Source organism: Terrapene carolina, unplaced genomic scaffold (genome assembly GCF_002925995.2).
Source record: "Terrapene carolina triunguis isolate 2854851 unplaced genomic scaffold, T_m_triunguis-2.0 Scaffold88, whole genome shotgun sequence".
NCBI classification, from domain to species: Eukaryota; Metazoa; Chordata; order Testudines; family Emydidae; genus Terrapene; species Terrapene triunguis.
In genome coordinates, this window is record NW_020664439.1 from 2,947,012 (window position 1) to 2,972,107 (window position 25,096).

The 25,096-nt window shown below is 41.9% G+C and overlaps 1 protein-coding gene across 2 annotated transcripts in view; it reads right to left on the reverse strand.

Annotated features, from left to right (window-relative positions):
- WDR33 (WD repeat domain 33) overlaps positions 1-25,096 on the reverse strand; it is a 97,419-nt gene that overhangs the window by 3,674 nt on the left and 68,649 nt on the right. The window contains exons 8-20 of one of the 2 annotated variants that reach the window (XM_024216846.3): positions 15,904-16,030; positions 14,999-15,153; positions 14,790-14,868; positions 14,421-14,531; positions 12,864-12,958; positions 11,894-11,980; positions 11,467-11,606; positions 11,068-11,220; positions 9,521-10,579; positions 6,233-6,335; positions 5,522-5,972; positions 1,453-1,619; positions 1,244-1,336 (exon numbers count right to left, since the gene is read on the reverse strand). In XM_024216846.3, coding sequence (XP_024072614.1) covers positions 1,244-1,336; positions 1,453-1,619; positions 5,522-5,972; positions 6,233-6,335; positions 9,521-10,579; positions 11,068-11,220; positions 11,467-11,606; positions 11,894-11,980; positions 12,864-12,958; positions 14,421-14,531; positions 14,790-14,868; positions 14,999-15,153; positions 15,904-16,030 — 2,820 coding nt within the window. Of the gene's footprint in view, positions 1-1,243; positions 1,337-1,452; positions 1,620-3,134; positions 5,428-5,521; positions 5,973-6,232; positions 6,336-9,520; positions 10,580-11,067; positions 11,221-11,466; positions 11,607-11,893; positions 11,981-12,863; positions 12,959-14,420; positions 14,532-14,789; positions 14,869-14,998; positions 15,154-15,903; positions 16,031-25,096 lie in introns of those variants that run through there. The other variant, XM_024216847.3, reaches the window with a different exon arrangement.

Sequence of the window (25,096 nt, forward strand, 5' to 3'; positions counted from 1 at the left end):
GGGATCCCCGCCCCTAACCGTCCCTGTCCAATCCCTCCAATACCTGTCCCCTGATGGCCCTGCCCCCATCCATACCCCGCCCCCTGACAGGCCCCCCGGGACTCCCACCCCCCTCCAACCGCCCTCCGCTTCTCATCCCCTGACCACCCCCTCCCGGGATCTCGTCCCCTGACCGCCTCCCGGGACCCCACCCCCTATCCAACTCCCCCCGCTCCCTGTCCCCTGACCGCCCCCTCCCAGGACCCCCTGCCCTAACCGCCCCCCTGGAACCCCAACCCCTATCCACCTCCCACAGCCCCTTTTGGAATGTGGTCCTGCGAACATGGGTGGAGGACTCAATAGGAGCAGGAGCAGCTGCGCAGCTGGAGAGAAGCCGCGGTTTCCCCTTCAAAGCGCCGCTTCTCTCTGGCCTGCTGCGCAGCTGCCCGGTGCTCCTCCTGAGTCCTCTGGCCGCGTTCCCTGCGTTCCTGCCACCCACACAGCCTGCCTACTCTCCTGCCCCTGCAGCGCAGCCCTTCCCCCCCCGTGGAGGGTGTGCCGGTGCTGAGCTGCCCGAGTGCCCGGCCCTGGGGCCCCCTGTTGTTGGGGGGCCCCATGCCAGGGCACCCTGTGTTCACTGTTAAATCTGCCCCTAAGCCGCGCCGCCCAGCCGGAGCCAGCCACGCCGCCGGCACGGTGAGCTGAGGCTGTGGGGAAGGAGGGACAGCAGAGGAGGGGCCGGGGCCAGCTGGGAGCCCAGGGGCCGGGCAGGACGACCCCGCAGGCCGGATGTGGCCTGCAGGCCATAGTTTGCCCACCTCTGCTATAATGGAATGAGGTCTAAAAGGATGATTGTGACAGGCTCTATTGTATTTCAAACTAAAATCAAAACTCAAGTGACAGAGGGAGGCCAAGTTCAGTCTTTGATGGGACAGCTGCATATAGAGTCCATTACATGTTGAATAACTTAGGAACACAGAAAAAGTAGCATCATGTTGCTAATGGGGAAGGACAGAAGGAGAATGATCAGCAGAGCTGCAGAATGAGAGATGATAGAACTGTTCTGTAAATTCCTAGTTTAAGTAACAGCTACATAAAGTAGTTACCAGCCATTTTCTAAAGATAGTGTCTAAAGATTTCCATCACTGGAAATGACGATTGGATGTTTTTCCAGTTCAAAGAAATTAATTAAAGATAGTTCTACAGCCTGTGTTATACAGGAGGTCAGACTAGACAATCACAATGGTAATACCCCAGTTTTTACCTGGTTCTCTGTTTCCATCCCAGGATTCTGGTTTCCGCCCTCCTTCAAAGCGGGGAAACTCATCTGGAGTGGGAAGTAGACCCTTTCGGCCTCCTGCGAAGTAAGAAACATAGGACATGAGACACTGTACTCATTAACTATATTAACAACTTCAGCGCTATTGTCACTGACTTTCACATGGGTTTCAGTTTGGAAGAATGTTCACTTACCTCTCGGAGTACCTCGACCTCGCCCCCGACCACCATGATCTCGTCCTCTTGAGTTCTCATCTGATGAGTTAAAATTGTCTTCCGGCCCAAAGTCTTCTGGCCCAGGAAAACTATCCCTTCCCCTGGGTCCCCGCCCCTCATGTCTTGAGGGTGCTCCTCTTCTGAAACTGCAAAAAAGAACATGGTACAAACACGGTTTTTATGCAGAATTTAATCACTAATGAACTAAAGGGTCATTTTCAATTTAATAATTAAACTTGTGTCTGAAATGTTTACCTACTATTGTTACAACATCTACAATTATTAGCACTGGAAGAGATTAGTGGGGAAAAAAACTTCTCATTTACTCTGTGCTTATTCATTTTCATTGTTTCCCCTCTTCAATTTCCTCCTGTTGTTTGTTCAGTCTTTCACATAGGAACAAGGAAGAGAAAAAGACTGACTAGACAGGTAGACAGTGTCCATTTAATGAAAAGTGAAAGGTTAGGGAGTGATGGTGGGTGTGAGTAAAGAGAGGTTCAAGTTCAGGGCCAATTTTTTTTTTTTTCAAAGTGGGATGAGTGAAATTCCTTAAAATGTGATGTGCTAGCACCTGTATTTTTTTAAAAAGCCATTTCCTTAGTAATGAAACCAAAAGTAAAAATACAAGTAACAAGAGAGTCTCATTCCATGGCTAGATAGAAGAATTTTAATTCCTGAATCTTACTCAATTTGGTTTCTTTTTGCTGGCATAAAATTATCTAAAATTTATACAGCACCTTTTATCCCGAAGGGTCTCTGTAAGATTTACAAATTTAGCAACTGATTCTGGAGTGCAGCCACCTCTGTGGTGATGGCAACTGTTTAACAGTGCATAGCAATATACTGCAACATGAAGAACAGTTTATTCAGTTGAAATACTGGGGGAATTTAGTCTGGCAGAATATAGTTATCCAAAATCATTTTGGTCGGGGCAGTGAAGTAACACTTCCTTGTAAGACGTACCAGGGGATCTTTACTGATTTGATGTGATCAGGACCTTGATTTACATCTTATCTTAAAGAAGCACAGTCACCATGCTGAGATATTAATTCAGAATTTCTTCAGAGAGAAGAGTGTCTCCTACTGCACCACTTCTTGTAGCATCTAGAATCTTGTCTAGACACTAGATAATTTTGCAAAAACAACGAGGAGTCCTTGTGGCACCTTAGAGACTAACATTTATTTGGGCATAAGCTTTCGTGGGCTATAATCCACTTCATCAGATGCATGGAGTGAACATTTTGGTATTTACAGCACCTGGAATGTATGTAAAACACTGTGTCCTTGCACAAAGGTGTTTGTAATGTTTCGCACGTTCTAAGTACAATTCCAACAGAGTGCACCAGCTCAGTTTGTTGTAACTGTTTCAGTGCACACCAGCTCAGAATAGCTTCTGTACCAGCATAAATGAAAAGTTTAGGTGGTGCAGCTATTCTAGGTTCAATTAGTGCTCACAATGCAGTTCCACAATACTCCTGGCCACCCTGCTGTGATGGCTCTGACAACTCAGAGCATTGTCTCTGCCCACTTGTTAACACGCTTCCAGCCCATCCCAATTCCATACCAGCCAAACTGCAGCAGAGGTGGTACTCAGACTGTCTTGGCTTTGTGCAACATCCCCTTCCCCCATCTCATTAAAGACACAGTGCATCCTATTACAAGCAAAGCTTTAAATACTTTTATTTAGGATTTTAACAACAGTAACCTTATAATTACAAATTTAAATATTTGTAACAGTAGTCATAACACAATACAATATTTTTAAACTTGGTGATACATTTTTTTTAAATTAACACAATAGATCTCCACCTCCTGGAAAAGACAAACACAATACAGAGATGAGGAAGCTGTGCCTGGAGTGGTACAGCAGTGGTTGAAGGGAGTGCTGTGCATGGACAATGAACCATTTTACAGTAATTTAGATTATTAGGGCAGACAAACTGAACAGTTTCAGGAACAAATGGTTCCATAACACTTAGCAATACTATTTAACCTTGGAACAGCACAGTTCTCTAATGTAGACCAATCCTACGTGTTCTTTAGAGGGTCTCCCATTTAAATACTGACTAGGTTGTCTGAAGCTGTTTAGCTTGTGAGATCTTATGATCACAAGACAAGGTCCTATGACAGCCAGGATCAATGCCTTACTTCCTGTTTTTCAAGCAATTTAATGGCCAAAGAATTCAGTTTGGAGTTCTATCACCACTATGCTGGACACAGTCATAGCCCCTAATTTGGGCTCATAAATACCCTTTTTCAAATCACAGTCACATATGAAACTCTGACTGGTGTAGTGCTCAGTTTCTGTTTGACAAGTCTCAAATCCTCTTTCATGAGACATAGGAACTTAATTTACAGAACTACACACTGTGCAGAATAACAGGAAAAAAATAGGCAGGTCTCTGCAGCAGAAGCATCATGTTGATGTGCACAAGTGGAGTAGAAACAGGACAGGGATGAAAGGACAGGAAACCAGAGAGAGAGATAAACACATACATACCACTCATGCATAATCAAACCAGTTATGGTGTTTAAACTCAAAACTAAATGGAATGAGTGGTTTGGAATTCTTGGGATCACCCCATAAAATCTCCAGTATTTAATGTCTATTTCACCTCTTCACTTGCTCAAATAATTTAAGTTTGCTAATCATAATACTTCTTACAGTTCTATGATGATTGCCTCTAACCAACTGTAAAAATGTTCTCTTATTTTGATCCCTGGTACTGTGACAATAGAATCTTTCCCACTTCAAAGGTCAAACTTACAGGTCTGCAGTTTCCTGGACTCTTCTCTTGAGGCCTTTTTAAAATCAGAATGACACATTAGCTTGTTCTCAGTCCCCGACCCTTACTTCCAACAAAGGGTTAAAACCCCCCAGCTACAACTATAGTTTAATTTAGTTTGCCATCTCTTTCAGAATTCTGTGATTCAGACCATTCAGCTCTGGAGTTCTCTGTTTTTAGTTACTCTAATTTATTTTTAAAGGTGTTCAGAGGTTACCTTTGTTTAGTTATTGTTCATTTCTTTTCATACTCCTCACACAATAGGAAGGTACATCTTACAAGTTAGGTAGCAAGTAGCTAAAAGGAGAGCTGTATAGGTGTAAAGTAAAAGGAATCTAAGAAAATTATTTAAAAAGCCAACTAAAAGAGAGGATTGTACATTATGTGAAGACAACAATAAGTTTTTACAAATATATATATGTGTATATATACATATGCAGTAGGTTAATGAGAGGTTTAAACCCTGAGAAGCCAAATTCTGCTCTCAATTATACTAGTGTAAATGTGGAGTAACTTCAATGTCAGTGAACTTCACAGACTTTTAAGGAGTTATTCCATATTTAGTGATTAACTAGAAGCAAAACTTTTTCCTTTGAGGTTTACTCAGGGCAACTTGGTGAGTGATGAGATGACTATTGCTAGGAAACTAGATTATTTCTGTTTGTGTTTTTCACCTGGTAGTGAGAAAGAAATATGTCAGAAAGCGAAATAAGACTCCTAAGAGCAAAAACATGAGAAAATAGTCTTGACAGTTCAAAAGAGGGCGTATCCATGCCCCTTGTACTTGATAGTAGGTTCACTGTTCCTGCTCCCTAACTGTATATTACATCTCACTCAGATACACTCTATACTCATGCTGTAGTTTGTGATTGGAGGCAAAGTATCAATTTCCATATCTAGTGTTCAAAAGTTTGTCGCTTCAGTGTGGAAATCTCTGACTTTCCAGTTTCCTGTTCACTCTTGTCAATATGATCTCAAATCTTCGGCCTGCATCACCCGATCTTCTCTACAGATTTCCTCCCTTCTCTTTACTTACTGTATACAGGCACTGAAGCTGTTGTGTGCAATGACCTTTTTCAAGTTCTCTTCTATTACTGAATGATTTTATGGACTCTATACTCGGGTACATTAGAGTTTTCATTTCCTTATTGGTTTCCAGTTTATAAATCTGAAATAGATAGACTCCTTATGAAAAGGAAACCAGGGAGGAAGATCCCCTCCAGTTACCTTTACCCAACAGCACCAAATGAACTTGTTCTTACCTTTCATCCCGTCTTCCCCGGAATCTTGCATCCTCAGGTTCTCGCGGATATCTCTCATCAGAGGGTCTCCGTCCTTCCCAAGGCCCAGGAGGGCCACGATTTGGGCCCCCTCCTTCAAAGTCCCTGTGATCAGGGGGAAAGGGAGGCCCTGGGCCACCTCGTCTCCATTTCTCATCTTGTAGCAGTGGGCCGCCTCGCCCCTCAAATTCACGCAAGCGGTGGCCAAATCGCTTATCTGGATGAAAATCATCTGGTCGATCAAAGTCATCATGAAAATCTGGGTGAGGTCCTCGTCTATCAGGCAGGCCCCTGTTGTCCCTACCATCACCCCACTCCTGGCCACCTCGGAACGGCCCTCTCTCAGGACCATGATCTGGACCACCACTGTTTTGGTCATGCCTTCTTTCTGAGAGAGGGCCCATGTGATGGTTTGGTGGGCCACGGTTGTCACCTGAAGTGAAAGACACAGCAGATTTCTGTGATGTTTTCTAAAAACATTCCAGGGAATTTCTAGCTTTTATAATTCTATGAAAACACACATTAAAACACTGTCAGCCATTTGTTGTAAGGTTTTCCACCATATTCTTACCAGAGTCCTGAGCATACCCCCCAGGTGCACCTACCCCACATGCTGTGTTAGGGCCTCATACATTTAGAGGCACCTCACGGGATGTGACTCTCTTTGGAAGGTTACTTAAGATGTTTAGTTACCTTTATTAGGGCCAGGTCCTTGGTTGTGAGGGGCAAGACGGCCTTGTCCTCCCTGCTGCCCCAGTCCTGGTATCAATGGTGGGGGACCTGGGTTCTGTCCTTCCTGCAAAACCCAAGAGGCCATGAGGTTTCCATGTATTATACACAATATTAACTCTCAAAATTACAGCAAGAGGGCAGTAACAAATTTGATAAATGTTACATACAGTGGACATCTTCATAGATCTCCAAATGCTAAATACAGAAACATTCATGGATCTTGTAACCATTTGATTCTAATATCTTCAAGTAATCAAATGGGGCTACTTGTGAAGTAAAGTGTGCTACTCAATGTGAATAACAGTGTGTGTGTGGGGGAATAATGAGTGAGAATGTAATACCTTCTATTGGTTTGAAAGGAAATTTAAAACTGAAATTTTCAAGCTGACATAAAAACATGTTCCAGGTTCAAAGTATTCAACCATTTTAAGCAGTAACAGTGTATTTACATTAAAATGTATTAAGAAAACATCACTGACAGTGTTGTAATAATTGAAAGTGTCATCACTGTTATTAACGCATAATAGTTTAATGTGTAACAGAGACCAGGACAAACCAACTCAAAGAGGCACCAGACCCTGCCAGAACAGATGCAAAACCTACAGATATATTTCTGCTGCTACGATGATCAATACCCTCCACAACACACCGTTCAAGATCCATGAGTCCTACACATGCTTATCACAACATATGGTGTACCTCATCTAGTACATCAAATGCCTAACAATTATGTGGGTGAAACCAGACAATCACTATGCTCTCGAATAAATTTACACAGAAAAATGAGAACAGACAAAAGCACTTTACTACCCGAGGGTGAACACTTTTCACAAAGTGATCACCTCACAACTGACGCCTCAGTCCTCATCATCAAAGAAAACCCACACAATACCTTCAAAAGACGAGCCTAGGAACTTAAATTCATAACTCTGCTAGACACTGAAAATCATGCACTCAACAGACACACAGGTAGCGTGACCAGCTTTTATAGGAACAGTCCCGATATTTGGGGCTCTCTCTTATATAGGTGTCTATTACCCCCCCCCCCGGTCCCAATTTTTCACACTTGCTTTCTGGTCACACTACACACAGGTTTTATGGCTCATTAAAACAATCTGTAACTAACTAACCCTCCTATGTCCTATAACTGCAGAGGTGTTAATTGCCCACTTCATGTTAACTGGTCTCCTGAAATGTGTTATGCTTAATTTACCCCACCTCATATTGAGCTGTAATACTCTGGTCATCTTTTCCAGACCTGAAAAAGAGTTCTGGGAAGCTTGAAAGCTTCTCTTCCACTCACAGAAGTTGGTTTAATAAAAGCTACTACCTCACCCACTCTGTCTCTCTCATATCCTGGGACCAACATGGCTACATCAACACCGCAAGCAATGTATAACATTAACATTTCTGAACTTAACATTGCATAGTTAAGTACTGAGAACAGTTTTTGGTATTTATTCATACACAAACACACATGACTCTGCTTATTAGCAACCCTTCGGAGGACAGCAAAGATTGCCATTATTCGACAGTTGCTAATAAGCGAAAGTCAGGTTTGCAGGGTTGCATCCAGAGATGGAAGTGCTGGGATATGCTGATACTGGGCCCCAGGATATTCTGCGGGCAGGGCCGCAGTGGGGAGGGGTGCTGCTGCCCAGATACTGGAGCTTTCTATGGAGAGTGGGGATGCTGGGGGTCCATGGGGCTGTATAGTACCTCTTCCTATGCTCTCCAGGCTGCGTCCTGGTCTGGCATCTGGGGCACGGGCTTGACTTGTCCCAGCGCCCCTGCTCCATATGGAAAGCAGGCAGCTTTGCAGGGCTGCCAGCTAGGGAAGCTGGGACACAGCTACAGCCTGCATCCCCCTTCCTCCCCCCCTAAATATATATAGACACATATGTACCTACACACATACGTACATACACACATTCTTCTTTTTTTTTATTATTATTATTATTAACACAAATATATTTACACACACTCAGTTTGATCCAGCACCCACTGAAGTTAGTGGAAAAACTTCCATTAATTTCAATGGATATTGGATCAGGCCCTCTATTTGCATTTTTTTTTTTCTGCAAACCAGCAAAGCTTCAAAGCCCTGGAGACTGTGGCTCCTTTATTGGTTTTACCTCCACTCCCACATATACATAAAGAAGTACACGTGATCTGTCTGTGGCCATAAATTCGTGATCATAAAAAAATCACATCACAGATTTGTGAAATCTGGTCTCCGGCCGCCCAGCTCTGAAGGCAGAGTGGAGAGCAGCGGCTGCTGGCCAGGTGCCCAGCTCTGAAAGCAGCACCGCCGCCAGCAGCAGCACAGAAGTAAGGGTGGCAATACCATGCAGCCACTCCTCTCCCATTCCCCAGCTTCGGACAGCGCTGCCGCCAGCAGCAGAGGAGAAGTAAGGGTGGCAATAACGCAACCCCTAATAGGCCTGTGACCCCCTTTTGGGTCAGGGCCCGCAGTTTGAAAAACACTGTGGAGAAATCACACATTTTTCATGGGTTGGTCACAGCATAAATAGCAAATTTCACAGATGTGTAACATATCTGCAAAATTTGCTAATTATGATCAACTCGTGAAAAATGTGTGATTTCTCTGCAATTTAAGTAGACCCCCCTAACAATAATTCCATATGGGGATTCAGGAACAGGCACAGTATTTCAGATGACTCTTAACTTTTTTTAAACTGAGCAGTAAATCCATGCCAGTTTAACGTTTAAAAAGAAGCTGTTTAGTCATATGACGACAAGTAAAAATCTACAAAAACGGCTTGTGAAAAGCACCACACTCATTTCTCAGAAATGGCTAGATGGAAGTTTACAAAAATTTTCCTCAAAAAAAGTCACCTGAACAGCTGAGAATAAGTATGAGAAATTTGCTTAATTCAACTTTTCTGAATTTTTTCTCGGAGGCTCCCTGTTTTCAAGAGTTCAGTGTGGGGACTCCTCTGTCTTAATTAGATAACGGATTTATTTTGAGGTTAAATATTTTCTTGCCAGACATTAATTCTACATCAGTATTAGTAATCCTTCCTTCTCTATCTTTATTATTGCTGTTTCAAGCTATATAACTGTTTTCATTAACTCACAGGTAATGGTGCTTCATTATTTTCCAACTGCACTTACCCTTCGGAACCCCACCTCTTGCTATTGAGGGTTCATACTGTGTAACTAGAATACTCAGCATATCCTTCCTACATTCCCAACACTTTCAGCATTATGCTGACTCAGACGTACCTGACTGAATGGGACACGAGGCCCATCACCAAGCAGAGGGGTTTTCTGCTGCTGGAAAGGTAGTGGACCCTGGGGAGGATGTGACCCCCTTGAAGGATTCTGCTGTCCCGGAGGTCCCGATGGTCCTTGCATACTTCCTTGAGGCCCAACTAAAGAGTTCTTTGGAGGCCCCTGCTGGCCTTGTGCACCTGGTGGCCCACGTAACTCCTGTGGAGGTCCTAACATTGAACCTTGAGGTGGGGGTCCCTGTAGGCCCCTCATCTCCTGGGGACCATGTCCGAGTAAACCACCCTGCATGTGAGGTCCTCTCATTTCTTGCGGATGACCCATCATCATCCCTTGTGGAGCAGGTCCCTGATTATCACGGGGCCCTGGTGGACCCTGCATCCCTCTTGGATTAAGTCCCATCAAAGGCCCTTGAGATATAGGGCCCTGCATCCCTTGAGATCCTGGACCTCCTTGCATTCCATGAGGAAGAGGAGGCCCTTGCATTCCTCTTGGACCAGGTGGCCCCTGCATTCCTTGACCACCAGGGGGACCTTGAGGACCTAAGTGACCTTGCGGCCCTAAATGAGTCTGAGACCCAGGTGGACCTTGTGGTCCTAAGTGACCTTGGGGGCCAGAATTACCCTGTGGACCCGGTGGCCCTTGAGGCCCCATGGGCCCATGAGGTCCAGGATGTCTCTGCATTCCTTGATGCCCATGTAGATCCTGAGGCCTTGGCAGTCCTTGCGGAGGTCCCTGGGGACCTGCAGGTCCTTGTGGTCCCATGAAGCCTTGTGGACCTCCAGATCCTTGATGTAATGGAGGACCTTGGGGTCCCATTTGTCCCTGGGGTCCTCCAGGTCTGAACTGTCCCTGTGGACCAGGGGGTCCCATTTGAGGCATATTCATTGGCATCTGCTGAGGTGGAATGGGCTGCTGAAATCCTTGAGGCATCTGCGACATTGGGCCTTGTCCTGGGAAAGGCTGGGGTCCATGCAGAGGGCCTCCTGGAGGTGGTGCCTGCTGCTGGACTTGCTCAGCTTGCTTTTGTGCAAGTCTCTCAATCTTCAGTTGCTGTCAGAAAACAAATACACGTTTAAACAGGCTGCACATACATGTATGTAGAATTACTGGAAAGCAGACATAATCATTTCACTTTTGGGAACAAGGGAACTCTGAACAAAGCTTTAAACACTTTTAACCTGACTGATAAATAGAGATACCATTAAAAAGAATAAGAACTCAACAGGATAAAGTTAACTGAAATGCTGCCAACTCATTATCAGTGTCACAATAAGACAACCTCATAGTTTGGTGGTCAGGTTCAGTATTTACTTGCCCTTATTTAATTTTCAATTTATTCCAGCAATGCTTTTAATTATACTCACCACTAAGAAGTTCTATTTTAATAATTTTTAATGAAGTACACCATATATTTCACCTAACTTCTCCTTTCTTCTCTACAGTGATTAACTCTGCTTTCCACCACTTCCTCTTTTTGTCTTTTATCCAAGCACACTCACTCGGTTGGTATTTGCTATAGTTTAACTTTCCTTACATACCTCCAAGAGCTGTGGGTTGGTGTACTGAAGTGCTGCCATTTCCTGCTCGATCTCTGCCTGTGTTTTCTTTTTCTCCTCCAGTTTAATATCCTCCTTTCTGTCATTCATCAGCTCAGGTGGAGCAGGGATAGGGACCTTATTCTGCATCCAAGCCTATAAGGGAAGTGAAGATATAAAATCAAAATACTTACTATTTTAGGTAGTAACCTTGGATTTGAGGGATTTAACCAAATATTTTATTCTCAAGTGTTCATGAACTGGAACTGGTCTGGTGTATTATTCTGCACTGGATATTGATCTATAGAAGCTAGAATTTGGAGTGTTGTATCAGGTACAGGCTATTGATAGTTGGGCTAAAATCAGTTTAGTCTGATGTATCATTGTATATCATGTACTTACCTGTTGAAACTGTGCTGGGATTGGTTTTGCATAGGGCACTTTTTTCTGTGGCACTTTCTTTTGGTCCTTTTGCATCACCTCCTCCATTCCCCAGTCCAGCCCTGGGATTGTCATCTCAATTTCATTTGACTCATCTTTCCCTTGAACGTGAGGAGGAACAGCACAGTCAGCATACAAAGGAGGATGAAGAAATCTTGTTAATTTTTTGAGTCTCTACTTAAACAAGGGGACCAGGAAACCCTGTTCATTTCCATCTTAACATTGAAAACATGTACTACACAGAATGTCAGAGAAGTTCAATGTGAAAGAAATACATCACTTTCTTTCTCCTCAGGCCCCCACGACAGATGAGAAGTATGAGAAAGAGCCAACCAGTAGCTGAATAGCTTATGAAAATGAGCCTGCATGCATCATTTCTCCCTCTTACCCATCTGCTCTTGTTCCATGGCTAGTTTCAGTTGCTCAGGTATTCCCATCCCAGGAATCACTGCAAGGCTGTTGGGTTCAAGGTCATCTAGAGGTGGAAAACAAATAGACTGATTTCAGCAAGGATTTTAGATCAGTAATGTCTTTCCTGGAAGTTGTCTTATTATTTGATACAATTTTTGCATACAGTTAGATTCCCTACATATTTCACAGATGCTGGGGCACACTTTATCTCACTCATGAACTGCAAGATATTAAAATAAGACCTAGAAATTCAGAGATGGAAAACCACGCATAAGACTACAACAAATGTCCTTTCAGCAAAGCTGCTTCTGTGAAAGAGACTGGGGAAAGAAACATGCTTTCCAATACAATTCCCTGTTGTACTTTCATAAATATAGATAAAATGAAAAATTCATGGAAAATTTTGATCTAAAAAAATTCTGGGACACAATGTAATCAATTATCTGAATGAAAAAGACAAACCCATGGGACAGGAGGGGAGATGGGCAACCCTGGAAGACCTGACATTGCCAAGAAAAAGCCTTAAAAGAGGAAAAAGACTTAAGATAAAGGAATTTTGAGTCCAGTTCAATAATTTAAAAGGTTTTCCTGTGCTCTGTAGCTCAGGATTGTGGGAGATCTTGAAGTCACATGCTGAAGTTTTCAGGAGGCAGAACAAACTGGGAATTTTCCCAGAGGGAGAGCCAAACCTCCTTCCTGTGATTGACAGAGCTGGTCCTACCTCCTGGAGCTGCAGAACAAAAGAAAACTCATTGTTGGAATGGGGACCTAGATATAATGGAGAATGAGAGATTATCCCACTAAAAAAAATCCTCATCTACCCAGTCACCACTGCTATTGTATTTCATCATGTTACCCAGAAACTGGATTAGAACTGTAGCTAAGTGCTCTGGGCTTGCTCCTGACACCAACCCTCCATTCTTCTGAATTCATGGCAATAGCCTTACCATATTCCACGCCATCCTCTGACATTCCTGGCAGCAGGTTCAGGTTGTAACGATCTCTCATTTTATCTCCAGGCCGATTTCGAGTCCAGAATTTGCTGTCAAAATAAAATAAGAGTGTGATATGAACTTGCGGAAAGTGTTGGGAGATTCATTATTTTTAGTTGCCATATTCTCTCTTCCTACTTTTGCATTTTATCACAATATCTTGATTATTTAGATTTTCAAGGCCTTATTCATCAGGCTCCTATTTGGACTAAACATCAGGTATGATTAAAAAGTTACTCAACTCTCACATTCCAATATGTTTAAAAACACTTAGATTTCAGAGTGGTGGCCGTGTTAGTCTGTACCAGCAAAAACAATGAGCAGTACCTGTGGCACCTTAGAGACTTACAAATTTATTTGGGCATAACCTTTTGTGGGCTAAAACCCACTTCATCAGATGCATGGAGTGGAAAATACAGTAGGGAGCTATATATACACAGTACATGAAAAGATGGGAGTGCCTTACCAAGTGGGGAGGGTGGGGAGGTTCTAATGAGAAACTGCAGAACTGGAATTAATTTGCAAACTGGACACCATCAAATTAGGCCTGAATAAAGACTACAAAAACTAAAAACTAATTTCCCCATGCTAATTTCTCCCTACTGTTACTCACACCTTTTTGTCAACTGTTTGAAATGGGCCACCCTGATTACCACTACAAAAGTGATTTTTCCTCCTGTTGATAATAGCCCACTTTAATTGAATTGTCTCGGTAGAACTGGCCCCTGACTTAGTAAGGCAACTCCCATCTTTTCATGTACTGTGTATATATATCTTCCTACTGTATTTTCCACTCCATGCATCTGATGAAGTGGGTTTTAGCCCACAAAAGCTTATGCCCAAATAAATTTGTTAGTCTCTAAGGTGCCATAAGTACTCCTCATTGTTTTTACTTAACAGATAGTCGCTGTGAGAACTGAAGAACTCTCTGTATTGACAGACTGGACACAAGACTGCCATACTCCCAGTCCTCTTCAATAGCCCTTGCTATTCTTAGCAGGTACTGATGGGCTATCGTTCTTGTGACATGCACTTCTGTGCAGATTCACTCCGCTTATAAAATATAACTGTTGCACCATTTATAGTGTTTCCATCCTACAAGATTTAAAGCACATCACAAAATATATGCTTAGAGCACCCCTGTGGGATGGAGGGTGACATCTGATTAGCACAAGACTAGTGGATGGGGCAGGTGTTGAGAAGAAATATTTTCTGTCAAAGACAACAGAAAAACCTCTCAAAAGTTCCATATGATATTTTTGTGACCATGGAGGTCTGGTAGGCCCTCACATTTTAAAGTTTCCGCCAAGAGGAATGAGAGGCTAGACTTTAATTCTACCTTATGCTGTAAAAGGGTCAGTGCTTTTCCAAACAGAACACCTTAGTCTCTCTCTGCATCTTTGCTTTCTTAGATTTGGGTTGTTCCTGCTATCGAACCAGCCATCTCAGGCTTTTTCCCAGTTTTTAAACTGTGTGTGCCCCTGAAATATTTGTTTAAATACTTGAAAATACCTGGTATGGTCATTTGAGCCTGAGCAGAGAATGTGTCCAAGAGGATGCCAAGCCAGACTCCAGATCATTCCCTCATGGGCCATTTCCATTCCGCCAACCTCCTTCTCCACCCTGAAACATCACACAGAAGAACCCAGTATGAGGGATTTTAAAAAAAATATACATTTATTTTGCTACTCAGTTGCTCATAGATTTCTATACATTGCTCATTTCAGGCCTCAGTTATTTTTCACTCATTTAAATCTGCTGTTCTGGGACTCTCAGATAACAATAAAGATTCAAGTGGTGACAATATAAATTATGTTTACTATGATGATATCTAACACTGCGTGAACTACATTTCTCCATGTTGATGAAAAAGGTACTTACCCAACATGCCAGAACAACAAAGAGCCATCGGAACCTCCACTGGCAAAAAGCCCTTCATGAACAGGGTGCCAGGCCACAGCTGAAATCCAAAAATTAATAATCAGGAATCTCTGGTGAATGTTAAACTGTACCTCAAAGCCTTGAAAATGTGTGCCTTTAATCCCAATTCACTCATAACAACGGTAGTATGAAATGGAGTTCATTCTGACCTGTGGCCTCTTTCTTGTGACCCCTGAAGACTTGGAGCTCTTCTTTCAGGTTTCGGATGTCAAAGAGCTTGCAGAGATGGTCACGAGATGCTGTAAGCAGCCAATTCCCATTCAGGTTCAACTTTACCTCCATCACTGTGTTTTTATGAGCGTGTCTGGAAGTAGAGGTAGAAAAAGACTAACTGGCTAGAAGTCACACATTCCCAATAGAATAACCTATGTGCTTCTATACAGAGGGCCTGGGTCTATGTTTTAAGGTTGGCCTTTTGATCCCTGTACGTATAGGACCTGGAGGTACACACAGAGACATGTTTCTCATTACTCAAGGATACAGGGCCGGCTCCAGTGTTTTTGCCGCCCCAAGCGGCAGGGGGGAAAAAAAAAAAAAAAACCCCCGCCCGCCGGCCCCCCGGCAGCAGCTCTACTGCCGCCACTTCGTTCTTCAGCGGCAGGTCCATCCCTCCGAGAGGGACTGAGGGACCCGCCGCCGAATTGCCGCCAAAGAGCCGTATGTGCCGCCCCTTTCTGTTGGCCGCCCCAAGCACCTGCTTGCTGCGCTGGTGCCTGGAGCCAGCCCTGCGAGGATAGTAACTTCTGCTGGTTTAATTAGGCATAAGTTTAACTAGGTACCAACAGTAGCTCAGGAGAACTCTGGTGACATGAGGCTTGTGAACAAGTGGAAAGACAACTTACACAAGGAAGGGATAAAAAAGGTCTTCAGATCAAATTATGTCTACCCTCTAGATTTCCTGACCCGACTAGAAGGCCTGCCCCTATTGCAACTGTTACGTATGGTTGAAAAGACCTGGTCCTAGAGGGGGGCAACTGAAAACAGAATAAAATAATCAAGAGTCCAAGCAGTTTTGCCCCTTCTGACCTGAGCAAAACCTCAGGTCATAACTTACAGTGTGGCAAGGCTCTGGCCAGTTTTTGGATCCCAAAACTTGATAGGCTGTTGGCTGTCTTTGCTTCCTGATACAACCAATCCCTTTGTTGGATGCCAGTCAACACACTTCACATCTGCCCCATGCCCTGTTGGGAATACAAGTTGCTCATTTAGGGATTTCAGAGAAAAACTATTTCATGAAATTTTCAGTTATGTAATTTGTGAACTAAAATCCTGTCTAGCCCAAAATGGGATGAAAAAACACTACAGAGCATGGCGTGATCTTAAACTCCATAATGCTATTTAAAAATAGCAGTCATTTGTTTTCTGTATTGCATTACACTCCCTCCTTACAAATAACTTGAAATAGTTTCCTTCTCAGCTTTCACAGTCTTTATTAGAAAACACAAAGTGGATTCCACCTATTTGATAACTGAAGTTTCAACTGGGCATATTTTTAGACTTTGGTCCTAAACCATTGTGTAATGTTATGTTAAACATCTCAGAAGTGTCTGCTTTGTAGTGGTAACGCAAAGTACACAGTTACATATTACCTTGCTTTTGCAACTTTTTGGGGAATAAAGGCCCTTACAATATGAATGTAAGCTATCTATTAACACCCACTACTGAAGTAGTATTGCAGCCCCTACAGAAAATAATAGGCAAAAGAAATTAGACCAGATGACTGACTAAGATGATTTTTTTTAACCTGTTAATTTAGTTTCTCAAAGTCCCTTACACCAGCGCAGATAACAAATTCAGATTTTCCTAGCAGCAAATGAAGATAGGAAAAAAAGAAAAACGTATGCTATCATTTCCCTATAATTAGATTAAATGAGCAAGGTCAGCCAGAGAATCTGTATTGCTTAGGAAATACATTTTAAAATCAGACAAGTTCTCAACTGTTATTCACAGCAATATGGTGAGGTATCTGGGTTGGAATATAGAAATTTGGAGGGAAAAAATAAAAAGGAAAGAATAATTTCTTTCTACAATATCTCTCTATACCAGCCCACTTAGTGGGAATGCCAACAGTAATGTTCAATGCCAGAAGAGAGAGCAGCTGGGTAGTTAGGGAAAAAGTGAGCATATGCTTTCTGAAGGCAGCTAGTGACTTACTTTCTAAGCTCTACAATTATTCTGAGATAGATATATAAACCATTCTCACATCAGATGTATGAACTTTCTGATTTTTGTGGGGCTGGACACAATGAGAAGAGAAAATTTTCTTGACTCCAGAGGAATGGGGAAACCACCTTGGGGAGGAAATGGGGAACAGCTTTAATCACTATTTTGTCCAGACAAGGATCACTGCAGTAAAGAGCCTTACCCTCCTCCCTCACTCTCCCAGCAGACAGAATTGACCTTCCAATTTATAGGGCCACAAGCAAGAGCACCGTCCTCAAGCTGCCAGAGCTGAAAATCTGGTCACATGTTGTCCCTACTACCAGACAGGAGTCTTGTGGTGATGGTTTCCTCCCCACCCGATTCTGCTGGGAGAGGCAAATGAAGCAACATCTCTTTGAATATGTTATGTCTAGGTCTTAGGTCCCAGGTGAACTGCATTCTAAACAAGGGTTTAACTGGAATAGCCCACTCTGTCAGAACCCAGAAGGCCCACTCTATATTGCAGCCAAAAGGGGCCAAACCACCCAGACAGATGTGTGCCCTGTGTAATTGAGGCAACTCAGGGTGACCCTTGGTGGACATTCTCATTCTTTAACTACCAGAACAAAAGAGGACTTCAGCTCCAGAGGCAAGGATAGGCTGGACAGAGAAAACTTGGACCGAGGTAATGACAGCTGAATAGTTAATGCTGGGGAGATCATGTATTGTATGAAAACATGCTGACAGCAATGAGTTCAAATACACCATCACAGAACCCAGAAAATGCAGAAACATGCAGGCTAGCTCCAAATTTTACTAGAGTTGGGTTGGCCTCTCTTGTTCCTAAAATAATCAGACTCAGTGAAGTAGGAGTACTGAAAGGAGACAAAGGGCTATTTTCTCTTTGATCAGTAGGGCTTAGGATCCTGAAATCTGGATATGCGACTAATGAAGTCAGGCTTTTCTTTGAAGATTTCATATGCGTTAGGACATTTTCAAAAAGTTTTCCCTCAAAAGACAGACAGACAAAGGCAGTTTTAGATGCAAGATCATCAGCTCAAGTTCACAGCCACAACACCTGGAAGGTGGTAACAGATATGGCCATACCGTGGAAAAAGCTTGCATAACACCACAAATAAGTTTAAAAAAAAAAAAAAAGGCTACTTGACAGAAGGAACAAGCCTCAATATCTTCCTCAGACGCCAATTTCTGTAATCATCTTACCAAGGTCCTGGCCACATAAGCCATGTAGCACAGAGAACCCAAAATACTCTAGTATGTTACTCTAATATGAGTAGCTTGTCCTGCCAATTCAACAAGCACTGGGAAGTGGCCTCAAGAAGAGACAGTTTTGGGGTATAACAGGAAAGTCAGAATCTTAGGGACAAAGAGAACCACATCAGACTTATCCCTTGAGAGGGCATCAAGTCACCTGAAGGATCTAAGGGATTGCAGTTTCTTGTTGGGAGCAGTCCAATCCATGCCCAACATGGCCTGGACCAGAGCAATAACTGGGAAAAACTTGAGTGTCCTTTTTATGGCTAGTCAAAATAGCCCCTACATCCCTACCTTCAGGAGCGTAATCTTTTAGACTCTCAGAGCAGGTTACTTGCCTGGTTAGCAAAGTCAGACTTTGGAGGAATCCAACTAGCTGTTGGAAGGGATCCCCCCATTCGCCCTTAGCTACAATTTTCCCGGGAATGGCGCCAATGAATGTGAGGAGAAAAAATAAACTCTGCTATGACAGCCATATATTTGTAACTAGCTAATCTTGAGAGATGAGGACCACCGGGGTGGGAAGTTTTTAAAAGAAAAATGTAAAAGCTAAAAATCTAGCTTAATCACTCAGAAGATTAGCAAGCAAACAGTAAAACAACTGATCAGGGTCATTGAAACAAGACTCCTTTACAGGGAATAAGGGCATACCTTGCTGTTTTCCTCAGTCTGCTGATAGGGAGATTTATGTCCTACTGTCTGTGCTAACATAGTGGGTTGTGGAACAAAAATGTGTTTTTATTTTAAACACTAAAAGATAGTCCAGTGGTTAGGGTACTGGCCTAGGACTGGGGGAGACCTGGGTTCACGTTCCTGCTCTGCCATAGACTGCCTATGTGATGTTGGGGAAGTCACTTATCCTCTCTGTGTCTCAGTCCCCCATCTGTAAAAAAAATGGGGATTATAGTGCTTTCCCTCACAACACCCCTGTGAAGTACATTTTACATTAGAGTGTGAAGCACTAAGATACTATAGGTACCTAAGATAGACAGACCTTTTGAAGGATTTTAGACTTGGTTAGCGTGTTCAAATCCTTGCATGGTGAGGTTCAGTATGTTAATATATTGTGCTTTTATGGGAAAGATGGATACTTTCAGACTTAAATTGCCCCCCTCCCCAAAAAACATTGACACATATAATAGGGAATATTAAACATACCCTCCTTAAAAAAGAAAAATACATAATGAATGTGGTAGAAGTATTGCAAAATTTAATATTCATATACTTACAAATTCACATAGTAAAAGGAGAAAATATATGCAAAAATGATCTGAAGATTGCTATAGGGAGAATAAGAGACTTTGTATAATCTAAACACACTTAAAATTATGAATTAGTGTGGGAACATGAAATAGTCTAAAACCTGTTTTTACATGGGCAAAAATCTGATGGATACAGCTTGTTCAAATTTTATATTTATTTTTTTGTGTGTGAAAAATATTGAGCATTAGTCAATCCCTAAAGAAGCCTAGATGCAAAGCAGTTATTTCTATAAGAATTCTTTCTACAAGTGGAATAAAGTCCTGATCCATAACTCAGAGCTGATTGAAGTAAAGGCCTTAGGTGACCAGTTAAAACATTGGATTATTAAACATACTTCCACCCAATACACTTTCAGGATTGTGTTTTTAAAAGATGAAAACTGCAACAAACTATAACTAGATAGGCTTAACTGCAGTAGTGTCTGATTGGTGACATGCTGTATTTGGCCAATGTGAAGAATTGTATAATCTCAAATTATTGAAAATTTAATGATTTCTCCTACCCCTTTTTTTCAGATATGACTTATTGGACATTATACCAACAAATAGAGTATTACCCATTTTTTTATAACTATTTATAATGTGCCTATATATTTTGTATTACTTTATATATCTAAGTTATAAATGTGAAATGTATGTATATTGCCTTCAGTTTATTACTGTGACCAATCGTTTGCTATTTCTTCCCTCCTCCCCCCCCCCCCCACCAAATTACAAACTTTTAAAAATGTTTCACACTTAAGGAGAGCTTTATACATATGACTTTTGCACATATTTCTATATTCCCCCCCCCACACACTTTAGCTCAATTTTTAAAAAAATATGCATATATAAGTGAATGTTTTTCTGAAGCATCTTATTTTGCTTATAACTAATTACCTTAATCAAAAAACATGCAATATTGCATATATATTGTAAATACTGAACACTCAATTTCACATTTCAGTACTGTCATAACTGAACAAATTTGTCACAAGACAGTACAATTTATTTTACACTTTAAAGGAAGTTTTGGATTTTGTTTTTTCTTTAAATGGTAACCCTGCAAAAGCTCGATCTTGCAAGGTACCAAGTGTCCTCCATTCCCATTGAAATCAGTGATAGTTGAGGCCTCTCGTTGAGCACCTTGCAGCAGGTATCCCCAAGAGAACTAAATCTCTTAGAAGAAAATGAACACATACACTGTATAATTTTATCACCTCACACTTCATTTACTAATAGTCTCCATAGTGTTAGGAGCACTATAATGCTGGAGGAGCTGAATTCTAAGATGATTTACTGTACCAACACCACACCTGTTAGAGGTTTTCGGGATACTATCCTTTGTAACCTGGAGGTTACTCCTTAATTTATTAGCCCAGCACTGTCAAGTAAGAGTATGGGTTTTGTTCACCAAGAGAATGCACCTCATATCTATCAAAAACCCTGTGTATTTCTATTCTGAACTGACATTTATTGTTTGGTAATATTGATTGATGTTACCAAATCAGTGAGGGATGAGAATCTTTTAATTCCAGGAATTAAATAAAATGGTGTTCTCGCTCACTCTATTGCACCCATCATGTTCTATGAATGACCCTCCTCTTGGGAAGTGTGTCTGTGCTTTCCTCCATTTTCAACTCTTCACTTCCCTCTGTTCAAAGGCTCCAAATGGCAAAAATGTTACTTCTGCAGCCATTCAGCACAGTTTCTTTTAAAGTCTGGAAGGAGGTGCACAGAGAGCAACAGGAAATACCCCTTTTCCACCTTGAATGGGTTAAGAAGAATATTGCCTCCATAGCATCTCCAGATCTTGCTGACCTGATAAAGGATTTTCTTATTTTTTATTTTTTTTAATTTGCCCATGGCATCCTTCCCTGGATGTCAGCTCTATACACTTGTGCACACAAATCCTGATGTCCGGGCAGTCTGCTAGAGGATTTATTTGTCAATGGTGAATGTTTCTTGTATCATCACTATTTTAACATATCAATGTCACTTTCCTGATGCTAGCTTTGGTCTACACTTCTACTACAAATACCATTTTTCAGGGATTTACAATTGTGTAAGTTTTCTTTCCAGGCTGAAAGCTGTTACACAAGATGGGATTTTTTCCCATAAATTGTGTATTTTTGAGCTATGAAATATTGAAAAAAATCTTAATTAATGTTAGTGAAACATGTCTATCTCGATAGAGGGGCTGTTGCCCTGACACCAGACTACTGGAGAGGATGATCTAATCATGACAAAGGTGAGAAACAAAACAGCTTAAAAATTCAGTGTTTCTGTAATTCAGTTTAGAATTTGCACATCCTATTCCCAAGTGCTGATGCCCTGTACAAAAATCCTAACAGCGGCATATAGCATTCTATTGTCATGGAAGTTGCACTGGCCTTTTGGTCATCCTAAAAAACACTTTGGTTCTATTACAGGAGCTAAACAGTCCTGCAAATCTTTTTAATATTCTGTACATCTCAGAGATGGCTTCTCCTTCAGCAGCACAGAAATTAAAGTTTATGGCTGTGCGGATGTGAGATTTAAGATTTGTGAAGACTACGATGAGAGTCTTTGCATATCATATATAGTTATTAGCAATGGAACAGTCATTGGGACACTTTTTTCAAACTGGAATAATAAACCACTCAAATATTTGGCAAGGTTTTCTATAATACGTTCTATACATATATGACTGGAGTGAAAAAGAAAATCCACATATAGTCATGGAACAATGAGTCGCTTAGTAACTGGCAGAATTGAGCTCTAAGTAGGGCTCAACCCTGCCAATTGCTGTCCAGTCTCCAACAAAACACTTAAACATGTTCTTAACCACAATGGGACTACTCACATATTTAATGTTAAGTGGGTACGTAAGTGCTTTACAAGATTGTAGCCTTTTCAGAGGTACATAATTCAATGCCAGTGCTATCCTGCTTTGAACAGGGACAAAGAAGTTACCAGAGATTTAAAATATCTACAATTTCAGATATGTGCCATCATCCACAGAAACTCAGATTTCTAAAGTGATGGTCTAGAACACTCTTTTTTTCCAGTAAGAGGAAAAGTTAACAGGAAGAAATGAATATTTTAGAGCCTGACTAAAATTCTTCTGTTCAATTTTAGCACCTGCCGTAGAAGATAAAGGCACACCTATCATTTCTCTTTAGGACACAGGTGCTTTTCCATCTATCCATAGCTTATCCTTGAAGCTCATTACTCCTAATATGGGGGACAAGTTAGAATGTAGTGAGATTCTGATGCTCTAGCACACGGCTTCTCAAGACAAATTTTTTGGTGGCCTCAGAGTGCGGCCACCAACTCTTGCTCTCACACTTCCCCCTAAAATACTTAAAATACTTAATTAGCTTTAGGAAAAACTAATAAATATGCACATATACATGTCCAAATCATTGTAATTTATTTATTGCTAGTTAGAAAGTCTGTTGTGAAAAGTGATATTAACAAACATGCAAGTATCACTTTTCACAGCAGACTTACTCAGCCCCGCCAAGCCTGGGGACAAATTAAGCCCTGGATGGGGGGGTTAGGGGAGGCAGCAGAGGCCAGGGGCAATGGGGGTTGGTGAATGGGGGTCTGGGGAAGGCAGTGGGGGGCTGGAGCCTGAAGCCCCACGGCCAGAGCCTGGGGCCTGTCACCACACAGCCAGAGTCCAGAGCTGGGGCCCGAAGTCCCTCGGCCAGAACCTGCTGCCCCACCACCCCAGAACTGTGGCCAAAAGCCTGAGCCCCACTGCCCCCAAAGGTGGGGAATTCACCAGCAATCAACATCAAGGCAGTGCATTCAGGAGCAACAGGGAGGGGGAGAGGGAGGGGCCACTATATTGCCACCCATCTCCACCCCATCACAGCCCAGGAGGCTGTGGCTGCAAGAAAAACCCTGGTGGCCGCATTTGAGAAACGCAGTGTCTAGAATATATATATTGTAAAACTACATCTGTGAATAAATAGTTAAGCTGAACAACAGACAGTGCAACAGAAGTAGAGAAGTAATGGAAATTTCATTAGTAAGACATGGAATAATTGTTCTCAAAGTAACGAGAATGGTACATCAATAATGTGATATGTATGTTTCAGTATTTCTAATTAAAAAATATAACTAAGTCATACATTCAGAATGATCACCAGTACTCATAACTTGAGGTGTCAGTAGTATCAATTTATGACAAGAAATACATTTCCATTTATGTCTATTGTCCTTTTACAGTGTAGAATTTCCTGATATCCTACTGTAATTTATTTAACCACTTCTTAGTCAAAATTGATGCACTAAACTGATGTCCTACTGCACAATTCAGTTACATTACTATGCCTTGTAAAGAATAGCATGGTACAGGGTGCACAAGATGACACAGCAGAGGCAGTCAATTCCTATAATGGAATTGTGCACAGTATTTCCTGTTCATAACCAGCAAACAAAAAGGAAGCTCAGCTCCAGCTCCAATGAAATGCCACTGAAATAGAGCAGCCAGGCTGTACAGAGGGAAAAAGATATCGTTTAAAAGTGTTTATGTGAAAATGGCATCTTCTTATTCAACTCATCTGCTTCTTGGGTGTTTTCCAGAAATGCCTGCTTGCTTTAATGACATAGACAAGTTTTTACTACTGTTAACACTATAGAGTCAATATATTTATAGAGGAGCAAGATGGATTCTATTCTGCCCTATCGCAATTATCTTCTAAAATTCTGATTGCAGAATCTGTTACTGCTTATCAGTACTTACTAGGTCCTGACAAAAAGGAAGTTATTCTCACATTTTGTGGTCCCCAATAGCTAAGTACCGTATATACTCGTTCATAAGCCGAATATTTTTGGTAAAAAAATGACGCATCAAAGAGCGGGGGTCGGCTTATAAATGGTTCAACACCAAAATTTGATTATTTTAAACTCTATGGAATCACTGAATTGAATATCTAATATTGTCGTTTTGTTTACCTGGAGCGTCTGTAGGCATGGAGCCCCTCAGCTCCTTGTGGCTGCGGTTCGCCGTTCCCAGCCAATGGGAGCCAAAACGTCCCAACCAGCCAAAGTTTTCCAACCCCTGAAAATAGGGTCGGCTTATGAAAGGGTCATACAGTTTTTGATATTTTTACCTATCCATTTTGGGGGGGTCTGCTTATAAACAAACGGGCTAATGAACGAGTATATACGGTACTCATGGCTAAGCACACCTCCCTAATACAGGTTACAGTTAGCCAATGTACCTTTAAAGCAGCAACACGCTCACTGTTTATTGAAGAGAAAGTGTTTATTTACAACAGTAATTTACATGAAAAGGCAAAATAAGAATTAAACATTATACAAGAAACATATTAAATAAGTAACAGATATAAGGTATATAAATCCTCACACATAAGGACATAAGCCAGACACCACCTGACAGGAGTTAAGAAGCAGCTTTCCCTATAGGCAAGTTATTCCATAATTGTCTATTATGAGTCTGCTTACAGCTTCCTCGGAAACGTCTGTTACTGGCTACCGTCACAGGACCTAATCTAGCATGCACTGACATCAACAAGGGTTTACTGTTCTTAGTGGATGCTGGATCAGGCCTACAGACAGGACATTAGACAA